The 12,844-nt window shown below is 52.6% G+C and overlaps 1 protein-coding gene across 1 annotated transcript; it reads right to left on the reverse strand.

The window, feature by feature from the left end:
* Nucleotides 1-7,985: 7,985 nt before the first annotated feature.
* On the reverse strand, nt 7,986-12,844 carry TRIM65 (tripartite motif containing 65). Its single transcript, XM_063080681.1, has 6 exons — nt 12,223-12,844; nt 10,895-10,990; nt 10,375-10,608; nt 10,115-10,289; nt 9,906-9,971; nt 7,986-9,031 (listed from the first exon to the last, which is right to left on the reverse strand). The coding sequence occupies exons 1-6, from the start codon at nt 12,634-12,636 to the stop codon at nt 8,457-8,459; spliced, it is 1,560 nt and encodes a 519-aa protein (XP_062936751.1). The 5' UTR covers nt 12,637-12,844; the 3' UTR covers nt 7,986-8,456.

Raw genomic sequence — 12,844 nt, forward strand, 5'->3', positions numbered from 1 at the left:
TCCGCGAGGGAGGGACCCGGACCTCACGTCTCGGTGCCGCCCCCTGGGACCAAGGCTAGGGTCCCGCCCCTTCCGCCCCCGGCTCGGCCGGTCCGCGGACACTCGGCCCCAGCCCGCACTCCCAGGGGCTCCAGGGCGCCCGCCCCTCCTGGGCCCGCCGCTCCGCACGGCCTGAGCGGAGGGCGCTGCTGAAAGGGTGTGAAAAGGAGGCGACGAGGACAGAGAATGCGCGGGGACACCCTGGAAGGAGGCGGTGCAGGAGTTCGCCCCTCCATCCGCACCCTCCCCTGCCCTCGGCCGGCCCGGGGCTCCGCAGGGGCTGGGCGCGCCCAGCTGCGTCTCGCCAGCACCTTTGCGCTCCAGGCCCCGGCCTGGCACCGTTAGCGAAGCTCCCGAGCTGCTGACGGCAGAGAAACATCACTGCTGATGTGTGCATGTTTTTGCCCCTTAGCGACTCTGTTGACCACCGGTGGGGAACTTGGGCTTTTCTAGATTTGAAAGGGGAAGCTGACGTCATCCTCCAAGTCCCTCGTCTGAGGAATTCAGTTCCGGTCCGCGGACACTCACGGGCACCTGTGGTGTGCCAGGGGCTGGGGGTTCCCCAAGTGGAGGCATTTAAGACTCATCCAGCCATGCACTTAAAACGGTTCATTTTGTTGTATGTAAGTTATAGCTCAATAAAATTAAGTTAAAGAAAACAGAGTGGCAACAAAATAAATAAAGTGGTATTGGATTATAACCCAAAGTATAAAATAAATATCCGTGAATCCATGCTAATATAAATAAATAATTGGATAAATGAATAAGTGAGGGGGAATAGACATATTTTGCCATTCAGAAGAATTCCAGCTAATTTTTGTAGACACTCGAGATGGAGCATAACTTCCCACTCTTTACGTCTGGGCTGTGCATAGTGGCTTTCTTCCAAAGGGACAAAAGAATGGCTTCACAGTGGAGACACCTGACCTCAGCCAGGTGATCAAGATCGACATCAACAGTGAGAAGTGACGCTGATAGCAGGAACGTGACATGATGTGGCCTTCCTCCCCCGAAACACATAACCCCAGTCTAATGATGAGACCGTCATCAGACAAGTCCCAGGTGAGGGACGGTCTCCAAAATACCTGACCTGTACTCAAAGCTGTCAAGGTCATCAAAAGTAAGGAAAGTGTGAGAAACTGTCTCATCCCAGCGGAGTCTAAGGAGGCGTGACGATTAAATGTAACGTGGGTTCCTAGATGGGATCCTGAAACAGAAAAAAGGACATTAGGGGAAAACTGAGAGACTTTCAATAAATTGCAAAAGTGAGTTAATAAGAATGTATCAATATTGGTTCTTTAATTGTGACACATGTACCATAGTAATGTAAGACGTTAACCAAAGGGAAAAATTAGGTGGCCGTCATTCAACTTTCATGTAAATTTTAAACTATTCTTTTTTTTTTTTTTTTTTGTCTTTTTCGTGACGGGCACTCAGCCAGTGAGTGCACCGGCCATTCCTATATAGGATCCGAACCCGCGGCGACGCGCCGCGCTGCTAGCGCAGCACGCTACCGAGTGCGCCACGGCTCGGCCCGATTTAAAACTATTCTAAAGTTAAATCTTATTTTTTTAAAAAAATAGAAGAATTGAGGCAATTCTTCCGAACCCCCGTCTAGCAGGCCTGCTACTGATGAGAGCCCAAAGGTGGGGAAATAAGGGTGGGGGCAGGACTATCCATCAAGGTGGAGCTTAATCTTTCTTGCCCCATGGGGCTCCTTTAGCAGCCTGGTGCAGCCTACAGACCCCTTTTCAAAGTAATGCTTTTAAATGCTCAAAAAATGTGTAAGATTCCATGGAAACCAATTAACTTGAAGTTCAGGTAAAAATAGATTAAGAAAAGAAATTTGTGATAAAGTCATTTACAAGAAGTATTCAAAGAGCTCACGGAGGGCCGGCCCGTGGCTCACTCGGGAGAGTGTGGTGCTGATAACACCAAGGCCACGGGTTCGGATCCCTATATAGGGATGGTCGGTTAGTTCACTAGGGAGAGTGTGGTGCTGACAACACCAAGCCAAGGGTTGTGATCCCCTTACCTATCAAAAAAAAAAAAAAAAAAAAAAAAAGCTCATGGAAAGACTCATATTATCTTTTAATTCCACTTTTCCATGAACTTTTTGAAGTACCCTCGTCTGTGTTTCTCTCACACATAAATAACAAGCCAGTTACTCACTTGGTTAGAACGTGGTGTTGTAAAACCAATGTCTGAGTGTTTGAGTTCCCTTCCTGGCCAAACACACAAAAGAAACAAAAACAAAAACAAACCAAAAAACAAAGATATGATAGACTGGATAGAGGACTGATTATTACTAGATTTTTGAAATAGTGATGAACATGGATGAGACTTCAAGTTTTCTGCAACCGCTGTAATGTGCTTTGAAAACACCTGTAATTACTATTAGTGACAAAGCGACAGGTACTGCTAATACCACTGTGGTGTGTTCCCTCCCTTTGCAGTAGAAAGAAATGCTACATTTCCATTACAGGACAGTGAAAATAGAGATAGCATTTCCCCCCCCAAGATCCCAGGTTAAGAATATCTACTTTAGAAAATGCTATGTAGAGCACCCTGAAGTCTTCCACGGAAGGAAGAAAACTAAGGTACAGTAAATGCCTCCCAGTGCCACACACTATAGAGAACCCAGTCTCTTAGAATCTCACACTGTTTTGAGGAAGCTGAAGTGTGTTAGAGAAGCCATGTGACTCGCCCACAGTCACCCAGCCGAGCAGGGCCAGGGTGGATGTGTTTGCCTCTAAGCATTCCATGGTGCTGGGCAGTGTTAGCCATCCTTGGAGATGATCTTGTGGAGGAAGGAGTGGAAGCCTGGCCATATCCTATCTTCTACATGCCCGCCTCCACTTGACATTGCCCAGCACTAAAGGATCCACCTCCCCCAGCCCTAGTGAGCTCCTGTGGGTAGGGACCTATCTTGGGCATCTCTTACCCCTGGGGGTGCTGACCTGTGCTCAGCACATGACAAGCAATCAGCACCTTTTTGCTCACCCACGCTGTGGGCCTGAGATGGGTGGATGTAAGGAGATGCAGGGGGCAAGGCAGGGACAGGACCAGCTCAGGATGAGGCACAGGGCCTGCAGCTGGCAGGCTGGCAGAGGAAGGCAACACGGAGATATAGCACCTGGGTACCCCCACCCTTCTCCTCTTGGAGACGGACGAAGCTCTGGGCAGACAGAGGTCTACCAAGGTGGGCGGTGGGAAGGGAGGGCCCCTCGAGGACAACCAAGTCTGTTCACATCAGGACCTGCACCGGAGGGAACTGGTCACTCTCCTGGGGGGAAATTAGTGAGCTGCCTTAGTGAGCTCAGCTGCTGTAATAGAACTTCAGAGAATGGGTTGCTTACAAAGGACAGACATTCATTTCTCACTCTTCTGAAGGCTGGACGTCTGAGATCAGGGTGCCAGCAGGGTTGGGGTCTGGCAAGGGGTCTGGCAAGGTCCCTGTCCCGGGTTGCAGACTTGTTGTCAAGGTGGCAGAAGGAGAGCTCACGAGGCAGAAGGAGGGCTAGAGAGATCTCTGGGGCCTCTTTTATAAGGGCACTTATAAAAGAGTCCCATTCATGAGGGCTCTACCCCTGTGAACTAGTCATCTCCCTAGGGCCCCATCTTCTAATGCCATCACCTTGGGGGTTAGTATTTCAACATATGAATTCTGGGGTGACACATTCAGACCATTGCAACCCCCATCCTAGGTAGGGAACAAACACCAAAAGAGAGGTGCAATCCCTTCCTGGAGGATTCATGGAAAAGGCCAGGAGAATTGTGGAAGTGGCATTTGAGCAGAGCTTTTGCAGACTGCTAGAGAGCGGGTGGGAAAAGATTCTCGGGCAGAGGGAGTAGCACAGGGAGACAGCCTGGGTGTGCCCAGGCAGGCGGGTAATGAGTTCCATACTCTGGTTTCCACAAGGAGCACTTGATCATGACCATCCCTTGTTTGCCAAGACCCAGGAATGGTTGGGAGGCCCAGACATCAGTGCCGCCCTGCTCCATGGCCTGGCAGCCAGGCTGCCTGGGTTTGCTGAGACCACGGACCCGCCTGGTTCTGGAGGGGAGGGGGTGCCTCTCAGGTTGTGCCCAGCCGCTCCTCTGCTCCCCACCCTGCGCCTGGTGTCCTCTCTGCTCAGGAGGATCTGCTCCCCCAAGAGGAAAGCATGGAGATGTGATTTGTTAGAGGAAAATATCCATTATTATAGTTTTACAATTTTTTTGCCCAGTGAGTGAATTATTTTTGAAATGAATTGGCTTTTAAGGGGCAAGGGTAACTGGCACTTTTGAGCTCTGCAGGAGCATGTTCACATCTATCTCTCACTCTGTCCTTCCAAGGGCTCTGTTATAAAGGATGGCAACTGGAATTCCGACAGGTTACATATCTTGCTGGAGGTCACATAACTAGTCCTGCCAAGGAGGCAGAATTTAAGCCCAGAAGGTGCAACCTGGATAGTCCTAAACCTCATATATGACTCTGTCTGGCTTCAGTATTGCTGAAAAGAAAAGAAAGAAAAAAATTGACTGTGAGTTCTGCAAGAAAAAAAAAAGTCAAACAGAAACAAAATAAACAAGCAAAAAACAATCCAGCCAATAAGAATAATTAAAAAGCCACTCTTAGGGCTGGCAGGTTAGCTCAGTTGGTTAGAGCACAGCCTAATGACAGCAAGGTCATGGGTTTGGACCCCTGTATTGGCCAGCCACCAAAAAACCAAAATACAACTAATTAAGAAGCCAGCTTGACTAGTGTCTCGGAAAGACATTTGAAAGAGGATCCAAGGCATGTCCTGTAATAGCACTTGTTTTTCTTTATGCTTTTCATGTACTTTAAAAAATTTGGTTTGAATTTTTGTCAAATTAACATATTTAGGTTTTTAAAAATAAACAGTTTAATAAGGCTTATAACAAAAACTAGCAGTCCCATCCATGTTCCACCTGCTCCAGATTCCTGCTCCCCATGGACAACCAGTTTCAACTCTTTTAAGGGTTTCTTTCAGCATTTACCTCCACATCTCTAAGTCACATGCTAGAAGTCTTAACATGTATGTGGATGTTTGTGCTCTTATTTCTGGAAACTTCGGTTGCTTTATCGCTTCTCTTTTGTGTTGAATTCTCCATTTCCTGGATCCCAGGCCTTGCTTTCCCTTCATTGATTTACTTCATTTTGGAAAAGTCTGTCTGGGAGCTTCCTGGGAACGGATGCTGGCATGTCTGCAAATGTCTCTGGTTCAGGCTTGTCCCCGATTGACAGTTTGGCTGGATGGGGAACTCTGGGATGGAAATCCTTTTCCCTCAGAATCTCGAGGACCTGGCTCCTTTGTCTTCCAGCTTCTAGTCTGGTGCTACTCAAAGCCACATTTCCTGGTCCCCTTTCTGCTCCCTTCCTGCCTGGAAAAGAGCAGCCTGCTGTTCTCCTCACCCCTCACCCCTCACCCCTCTGGCCTCTGATCCAACTCCCTCCAACCTCATTGTTCCTGTAGGCTCCTGTCTCCTAAGCTCTCTCCTGCTCTTGTTCTGTCTCAGGCGCCCACCCTCCTGAGCCCTATCACAGCAGCCCAGAAACTGTAAGGGGTCTGGTGGATAGGCCCAAAATTCGGCAAACACCCACAGGCTGATCAAAGGTGTCCCCTTTACAGATGTCACACCCCCAAATCCACGCTGCTTTTCCCCTCTGTGTCAGTGCATTTTCCTGGAGAGGGGATGGAGAGTTCTACCAGAATCAGGTGCACCGAGTGAGTTTGGTTTGAAGGAGCTTTCTGGGAGATTTTTAAGGACTTGCCCCTGCACCTGGTTAAGAAGCACTGCTCAGCTGGCTGGTTAGGTCACTTGGTTAGTGCACGGTGCTGAGAACACCAAGGTTCAGGGTTAGATCCCTGTACTGGTCAGCCGCCCACCGCCCCCCCCCAAAAAGCAGCACTGCTATATATGACGCTATATAAAAATGGCAGTGCCATCTTGTCACGTTTAAATAAACGTTAATATCCACGATAGAGAACACGCCCACAGAACAATATGGAAAGTATTAGGCCTCATGGCTAGCTTAACATCAGCACAGCCAGGTTAAGCAACTTTCCCCCCTTTTACCCCCTTCCCTGTCCCTTCTCTGCTCTGGGAACTGGGCAGTGAAATTCCTCTGCTGGGAAAGGGTAAACACGACTGTTATCATCAAAGGAACATCTTGTGGGCTGCCACTTTGGGCTGGAGCACTTTGCACTGATATAGCAGGGACACTAATTAGAAGTCTATGCCCTAACTGACCAGGTGTTAGCAGACTACAAGGGCTATGTCACCTCGCAAACCACTGATTTCGAAGTTGCCCATGACTCTGCCAGAACCCTCAAAGGCTTGTAACCCCCTGCCTTCCTTTGTTCGGGGGAACTGATCTGGCTGTCTCCCCGCCACGTTAGTAGAATAAAGCTCTTAGGCTGAAATGGCGCCTGGCTCGGGTCTCTCTTTCCCTTTTCTCTGTCTTGCCGAACCTAACAGGAAGGACTAGCCATGTGATACAAAAAGGAAATTCAGGTGTTCTAACACCAAGTTCAAGGGTGCAGATCCCCATACTGGCCAGCTGCCAAAACATAAGTTCATGGAAAGAGTCATACTATCTTTTTTTTTCTGTCATCTGGTTGCATATATTTTTAAATTCTATTTCTTCATGAACTTTTTGAAGTACCTTCGTATAATCCTTTTATAAACCTTTTACTGTGAAATATTTACCCATGAGCATATAAAACATAGATGTGGTTTACAAAATTTCAAAAGCAGACCTGCTTGTAACCACCACCCAGATCAAGAAGTGGAACATTTCAAGTAACAAAATGACACCTGACCTGTGCCCCAGCAACCCCACTTCCAGAAACACGTGCAAAAACATGGACAGGGATCTTCATGGAAACATGTTCTGGAACAGCAAAAACCAAACCAAACCAAACCTAAAGAAGCTTAGCACTGTGCCAGCACCTACAAACATCACTACGTCTAATCTCCATGACCCCTGTGGTGGGATGATGGGAGGTTGAGGTCCCTGAAGTCACTTGGCTGGTCAGTGATGGCGGCGGGGAGCCTAGACAGCCTGACTCAAGGTTGCTTCATTGTGGCCTTTTGTATAAAGTCTTCATGAAACTGGGGGATCTGAACCCTTGACCTTGGTATTATAAGGCTGTGTTCTAACAAACTGAGCTAACTGTCCCACTTGTATAAAAAGTCTTCAAGTGCTCATTGTTTTCTGAAGAGTAATTCACTTTAGGTAATTTAGCTTAAATACATAACCGTAGCGCATCTTTTTTTTTTTTTTTTTTAAGTGGTTGGCCAGGGATCGAACCCTGGACCTTGGTGTTACCAACATCACGCTCTAATCAACTAAGCCAACCAGCCAGCCCTAAATAATGCATCTTTTTTTTCTTTCTTTTTTTTTTTTTTTGGTGGCAGGGGCGGGGGGTAGTGCATAACTATAAATATGGCCAAAGCTTCCTGCTCAAAAATATTCATCATGGTGATATATATATATATATATTTTTTTTAAATGACTGGTAAGGGGATCTTAACCCTTGACTTGGTGGTGTCAGCACCACACTCTCCCAAGTGAGCCACGGGCCGGCCCTATCACCGTGATATTTTTATAGCCAAAAATAAAACAATTTAAATATCCAACAATGAGCAAATAAATTAATGATAATCGTTAGAATGACTATAACAAAATAATTCAGGGAAAATTTTAATGTGAAAAACACGTTAAGTAAAAAATATAGAAAATAAAGTTGTTCGGGCCGGCCCCGTGGCGCACTCGGGAGAGTGCGGCGCTGGGAGCGCAGCGACGCTCCTGCCGCGGGTTCGGATCCCATATAGGACTGGCCAGTGCACTCACTGGCTGAGTGCCAGTCACGAAAAAAGTTGTTCGTAGAACACAATCACAAGGATGAGCGAAATAAGAGAGAAAAAGACAGGAATAAGATATACCAAAATGTTACAAAAAATAAAGGGAGGCAGGGAGGGAGAAGGTAGAAATCCTTTTTCTCCTGAAATCGTTTGTGGTTCACTCTCCACACATGGACTGCTCCTTCGGTCCCCTTCACCTCTGGGGGAAGGTACACTAGGCTTGAGAAGTATAATTTTGTCACACATACTGTCATGTTAGCCTAGAGCCCCCAAGGCCCAGGCAGTGTCTAGAACTGGGCTCTGTTGCGGCAGGGGCTTCCCATCACACTCCCTTCCAGTCCCCTTTAAAGGGACTGGAAAAGTGAACTCTGGGTTTATGCTCTACTCCAGTTTGGGGGCTCCCCCCGCCTCTCTTTCTGAGTCAACAGGGAGGCCACTGGCTGGTGCCATTAGAGCTGTGGCCTTGGGTCTCCTGGGAAGCTCCTGGGCACAAAGGCATGGTGGCACCCGTCCCTACCCCAGAGTTTCATCCTGGGCCTTCCTCAGGGGAGTGCTGAGGTCTCTTCCCGGGGCCCTGGGGGGAGCTTAGCTCTAGGATGATGGCACAGGGTAAGGGTCCTACCCTCAAGGAGCCAGAAGATGGGGTGGAGGGGCCGGGTGAAGAGGGCATGGAAGGTGTGCAGGTGCTGGGTCTGGGGCTCCAGGCTGTAGAAGGAGAGGCGGCCAGAGGCCAGGTCCAAATCCACACCCAGGAGCAGCCCGGACACTGCTGGGAGGCGCTGAGCCTCCCCGTTGTGCCAAGCCTGGACACTGTCCTCCTTGATGCACAGTCCCCAGGAGCAGGGCCCACGGCCAATGTTGTCTGTGTGGGGCCCTGGCTTGTGCCGTGGCAATTCTGGGTAGGCGATGCCCAATGTCACTGAATGATCAGATGCGCGCACCTCCCAGTAGTGCCGCCCAGCCTGGAAGCTCTGGGCACACTGCACCTGCCACAGCTCGAAGCTGCTTGGCCTCGCTGGGCCCTGGGGCTGGTGACGGTGCTTCACCTGCTGGTCCTGGCAGGACAGGTAGAAGTGGCGGTTGGCGCTGTCTGCGTCAAAGGTCAGATTGCGATAATCTGTTGGGGAGAGATGGACAAAGTGGACAAGGGTGCCATCCCGTCCACAGGGTAGGGAGAGAGCAGCCACGGCCCATTTACCAACAGCTAAACATCTCCAGGCACGCTGCAGGCTGAGCGCCAGGTGCCATCTCGGAGGTAGGGTCTTCTACAAGCCCCATCTCACAGATGAGAAAACTGAGGTTCAGGCCTCAGCCATGTGCCCTGATGTCCACACCCAGCCAAGTGATGACCACCGAGCCACTGCCAGAAGCTCCCAGGGCTCCCGGGGTGGGGGGACTGAGGGCCTCAGCCATGCCCCCCCAAAAAGTTCACATCCAGCCCAGCCACAACCAAGCCACCACTAAAAGCCCCCCTGGGCTCCCCTGCTGGAATTAGGGGGGTGCCACAGGCCTCAACCACATCCCCCTCTCTCCTTGATCCTCCTTTCACCCTGTCCCCCTCCCCCTCCCCCAACTGCTGCACATCTTAGAATGTAAAAAAATAATAAATTAATTTAAAAAAAAAAAAAGGAAAGAAAACTGAGACTCAGAGAGGTATTAATTGGGTATTAAAGTGGAAGAATCGTGTGCCCAGACTGTCCTTAAACATCATGTTGGCTGCATCTGCTTCAGGGTTTTCAGGGTGGATGCGTACGAGGTGTACATCCTGCAACAGGTGTGCAGGGGGTGGGGCCAGGCCCAGGAAGGGCCATGGAGCAGATGTCCTGGCCAGGACAGTCACAGCATACTCCCCCCCACATACGTACTCATACGTGTGCACACATGCATGTGTGCTCACAGTGCACACACACATACTGTCAGGTGCACACAAACACACAGACACACTTGTACACACACACACGAATACACACACATGCAGTAGGCTTCCTTACTCTGCCAGAGTTTCCTCCTCAGGGGACACACTGCACTCAGAACTGGTGTCAGGGGATCTGGGGCTTCTAGGAGGCAAAGTAGTGTTAGGAGAGAGAAGGGAGAGGTCATGGGGGGGGGGCCCTGAGTGGGCCCTGACCCTACTCCCACCACCCAGCAGGAGGGACAGCTGGGCCCAGAGGGTTAGGGAGAGCTCTTGAGTCAGCCTTACCCACGGGACCTAAGTCAGCAGCCTTGGCTGGTGCCCTGGAGTTGCCCCCATCTTCCAGGAGGAGGCCACACAGCCGGCTCAGCAACTCATTCAGGTCGCCCAGCAGTTGGTCTTCATCCCACTGCAGAGGGGTCAGTGGCCCCAGAGGCCCTGGTGGCTCAAAGAGCTGTAATTCCTGAGCCCCAGGGGCAGCTGCAGTAAGCTTGGTATGAAGGACAGGGAAGCAAGTCCCCCCAGCCTACTGCCCTGAGGCCTGGTACCTGGAGGAAGGTCCGGTCATCTGCCTGCTCCAGGAGATCCCGGATCCTGTGGCCACAGTGATCCAGGGCGTCCAGGTGGCCCCGTAGCTGCTGCTCCTCATCCTGGGCCTGTGCCAGCACCTGTGTCTTGGCTGCCTCAATGCCCTTCAGCACCAAGTCCCGCCGCATCTCCAGTGCCTGCAGCAGGCTGCTGAACTTGCCAGAGACCGAGGAGGCCAAGGTGCAGGCTGAGCTCTGGGTGGGCACGGGAGGAGCCTCTGGGTGGCCAGGGCATTGAACCATGCCAAGGCAGGCCTGTGTCAGGGCTGCCCACTGGGCTGAGGGGTAGGGATGTGGGGAGCCAGCATCCCAGGAATCTCTGCCTCCTAGGTCCCAGATTCCTGCTCAGCCCCTTACTCCTTGCTGCCAGGAGGCATTTTCAAGGTAGCTCACACCTGCTGCCCAGTGACCCAGGAACCAGCTGGTGGCTGTGCACAGGACAGTGAGGACATGGTAGGTGGAACAAAGACTGCCCTTTTACCTGGATCTGGCTGCTTCGCTGCTGCAGCTCCTGTAGGTGGGTCTCAGCCTGGGTGGCCTTCTGCTGGGTGACCTCCAGCTCAGCTCTCAGCCTGGCCTATGGTGCCCGCCCATAGGACAAGTGACAAGAGAAGTCCAGGATTGGCTGTGAAGTCCCCTCCACCCCAGACAACCGACAAATACCAGATGCAGAGCACCCCCTCCTTGTGCCATCCCTGGCCAGGATGACCAGCGGGCTAGCCTACAGAACACCTGCCTTGGTATAATGGGGGAATTAGAGTCCCAGGGAGGCCTAGACCAAGCCCCTTCCCCACCTGGAGCAGAAGCCTTGGGCTGAAGACCTGACTTCCCACTTCTTGCAGGCTAAGCAATCTGGGGCAGAGCACCCAGCCCCTCTGGGCTGTAATCTCCCCACCTCAATCAATAAATGGGAGCAATAATGCTGGCTCAGGCAGCCTTGCAGGGAAGGGGTGACAATCCAAAGCTGTCTGACAAGTAGGGAGGTCGATGCATGTATAAAGCAGATTCTTCTGAGGACCCGGCTGGTCCTTGACTCTAGCTTTGGGCATGAGGGAGAGACGGGACCCCATTTGTCAGAAGCCCCCATCAAGAGTCTCACTACCTCGCTTCTGCTCCTCCCAACACTTTTAGGTGGAGACTGTTATCCCCACTTCACAGATGAGGAAACAGGCTCATTGAAGTTGATAATTTGGTCGAAGTCCTCAGATTTTCCAACGCCTGTGCTTTTTGTCCAGGCCCCCGCCCCCCTCCAGCATGGAAACAGGTGAGAAGGTAGGAAGTGGGAGTGTTTCCCACTGCGGTTCCTAATAACAGTTCCGCGTCACTGGGACACTGACCTCTTAAGTAGCTCCTAAGTCTCTTAAGGGCAGGGACCTGGTTTGATTTACTGATATTCAGTCCCTGCTACATAGAGCAGGTGCTCCACACATTTACTGAATGAAGCGTGTTCCGGGAGCACCTGCTGCACACCAGACAGCTCTCTAGGGCGGGGAACAGGGCCGGGGAGCCGACTGCCCCAATATCCCCGACTCCCGCATTCATTCCGAGGGCCTTTTCGGAGCATCTCCGGAGACCGTCCCATGGGCAGTGCCTGGGGCTGGTCACCCCAGCCGGATGCACACACCCTCGGTTTCTGTACTGACCCCAGCTTCTGGGGACCTCCGGTCTCCTGCTGAAGCTTCTCGCCTCTGCCCGGGCGCCCGGAGACAGACAGCAAGCCCGGTCCCGCGGGAGTCACCTCGGCCTTTGCCAGGCTGCGGCCGGCCCCCCCCCCCCCATTTCCCGCCTTCTCGCCGGCGGCGACGTCACCTCGCGCTCGCGGCGCTCGGCGTCCAGCAGCGCCCGCTCGTGGAGGCGACACTCGCGCACGGTGCACGCGCTGCACACGCAGCGGTCCTCGGTCCGGCAGAAGAGCTCGAGCGGCCGCCCGTGGCGGGGACAGAGCGCGCCGGGGCCGGGGCCGGGGGCCGGGCCGGGGTCGGGGGCCGGGGCGGGCCCGGCGCGCACCACCTCCAGCACGGCGCTGAGCGCCACGTTGCGGCGCAGCTCGGCTCCGTCGGGGAAGGGCCCCCGGCACTCGGGACACGCTTTCTCGCAGCGGCCCCACCAGTCCCGGAGGCAGGCACCGCAGAAGTTGTGGCCGCAGGGCAGCGTCACCGGGTCCCGGTAGAGCCCCAGGCAGATGGCGCAGTTCAGCTTGTCCTCCAGCAGCTGCGCGGCCATGGCGGAGGCGGGAGAGAGGGCAGGCCCCGGACACTTAAAGGGACCGCGCGGGCCGACATCGCCGGGGCGTGGCTGCAGCGGGGAGGAGCAAGGACCCCACCCAGGAAGGCGAACTCCGGGCTGCGGCCGGGCCCTCCCGGCGCCCCCGCACCCAGCGCTCGTCCGTCCACACCAGCCGCCCGCGAGGCCCACTGCACCCCTGCCCACC

The sequence above is a fragment of the Cynocephalus volans genome, chromosome 16 (assembly GCF_027409185.1).
Source record: "Cynocephalus volans isolate mCynVol1 chromosome 16, mCynVol1.pri, whole genome shotgun sequence".
In the NCBI taxonomy this organism is placed as follows: domain Eukaryota; kingdom Metazoa; phylum Chordata; class Mammalia; order Dermoptera; family Cynocephalidae; genus Cynocephalus; species Cynocephalus volans.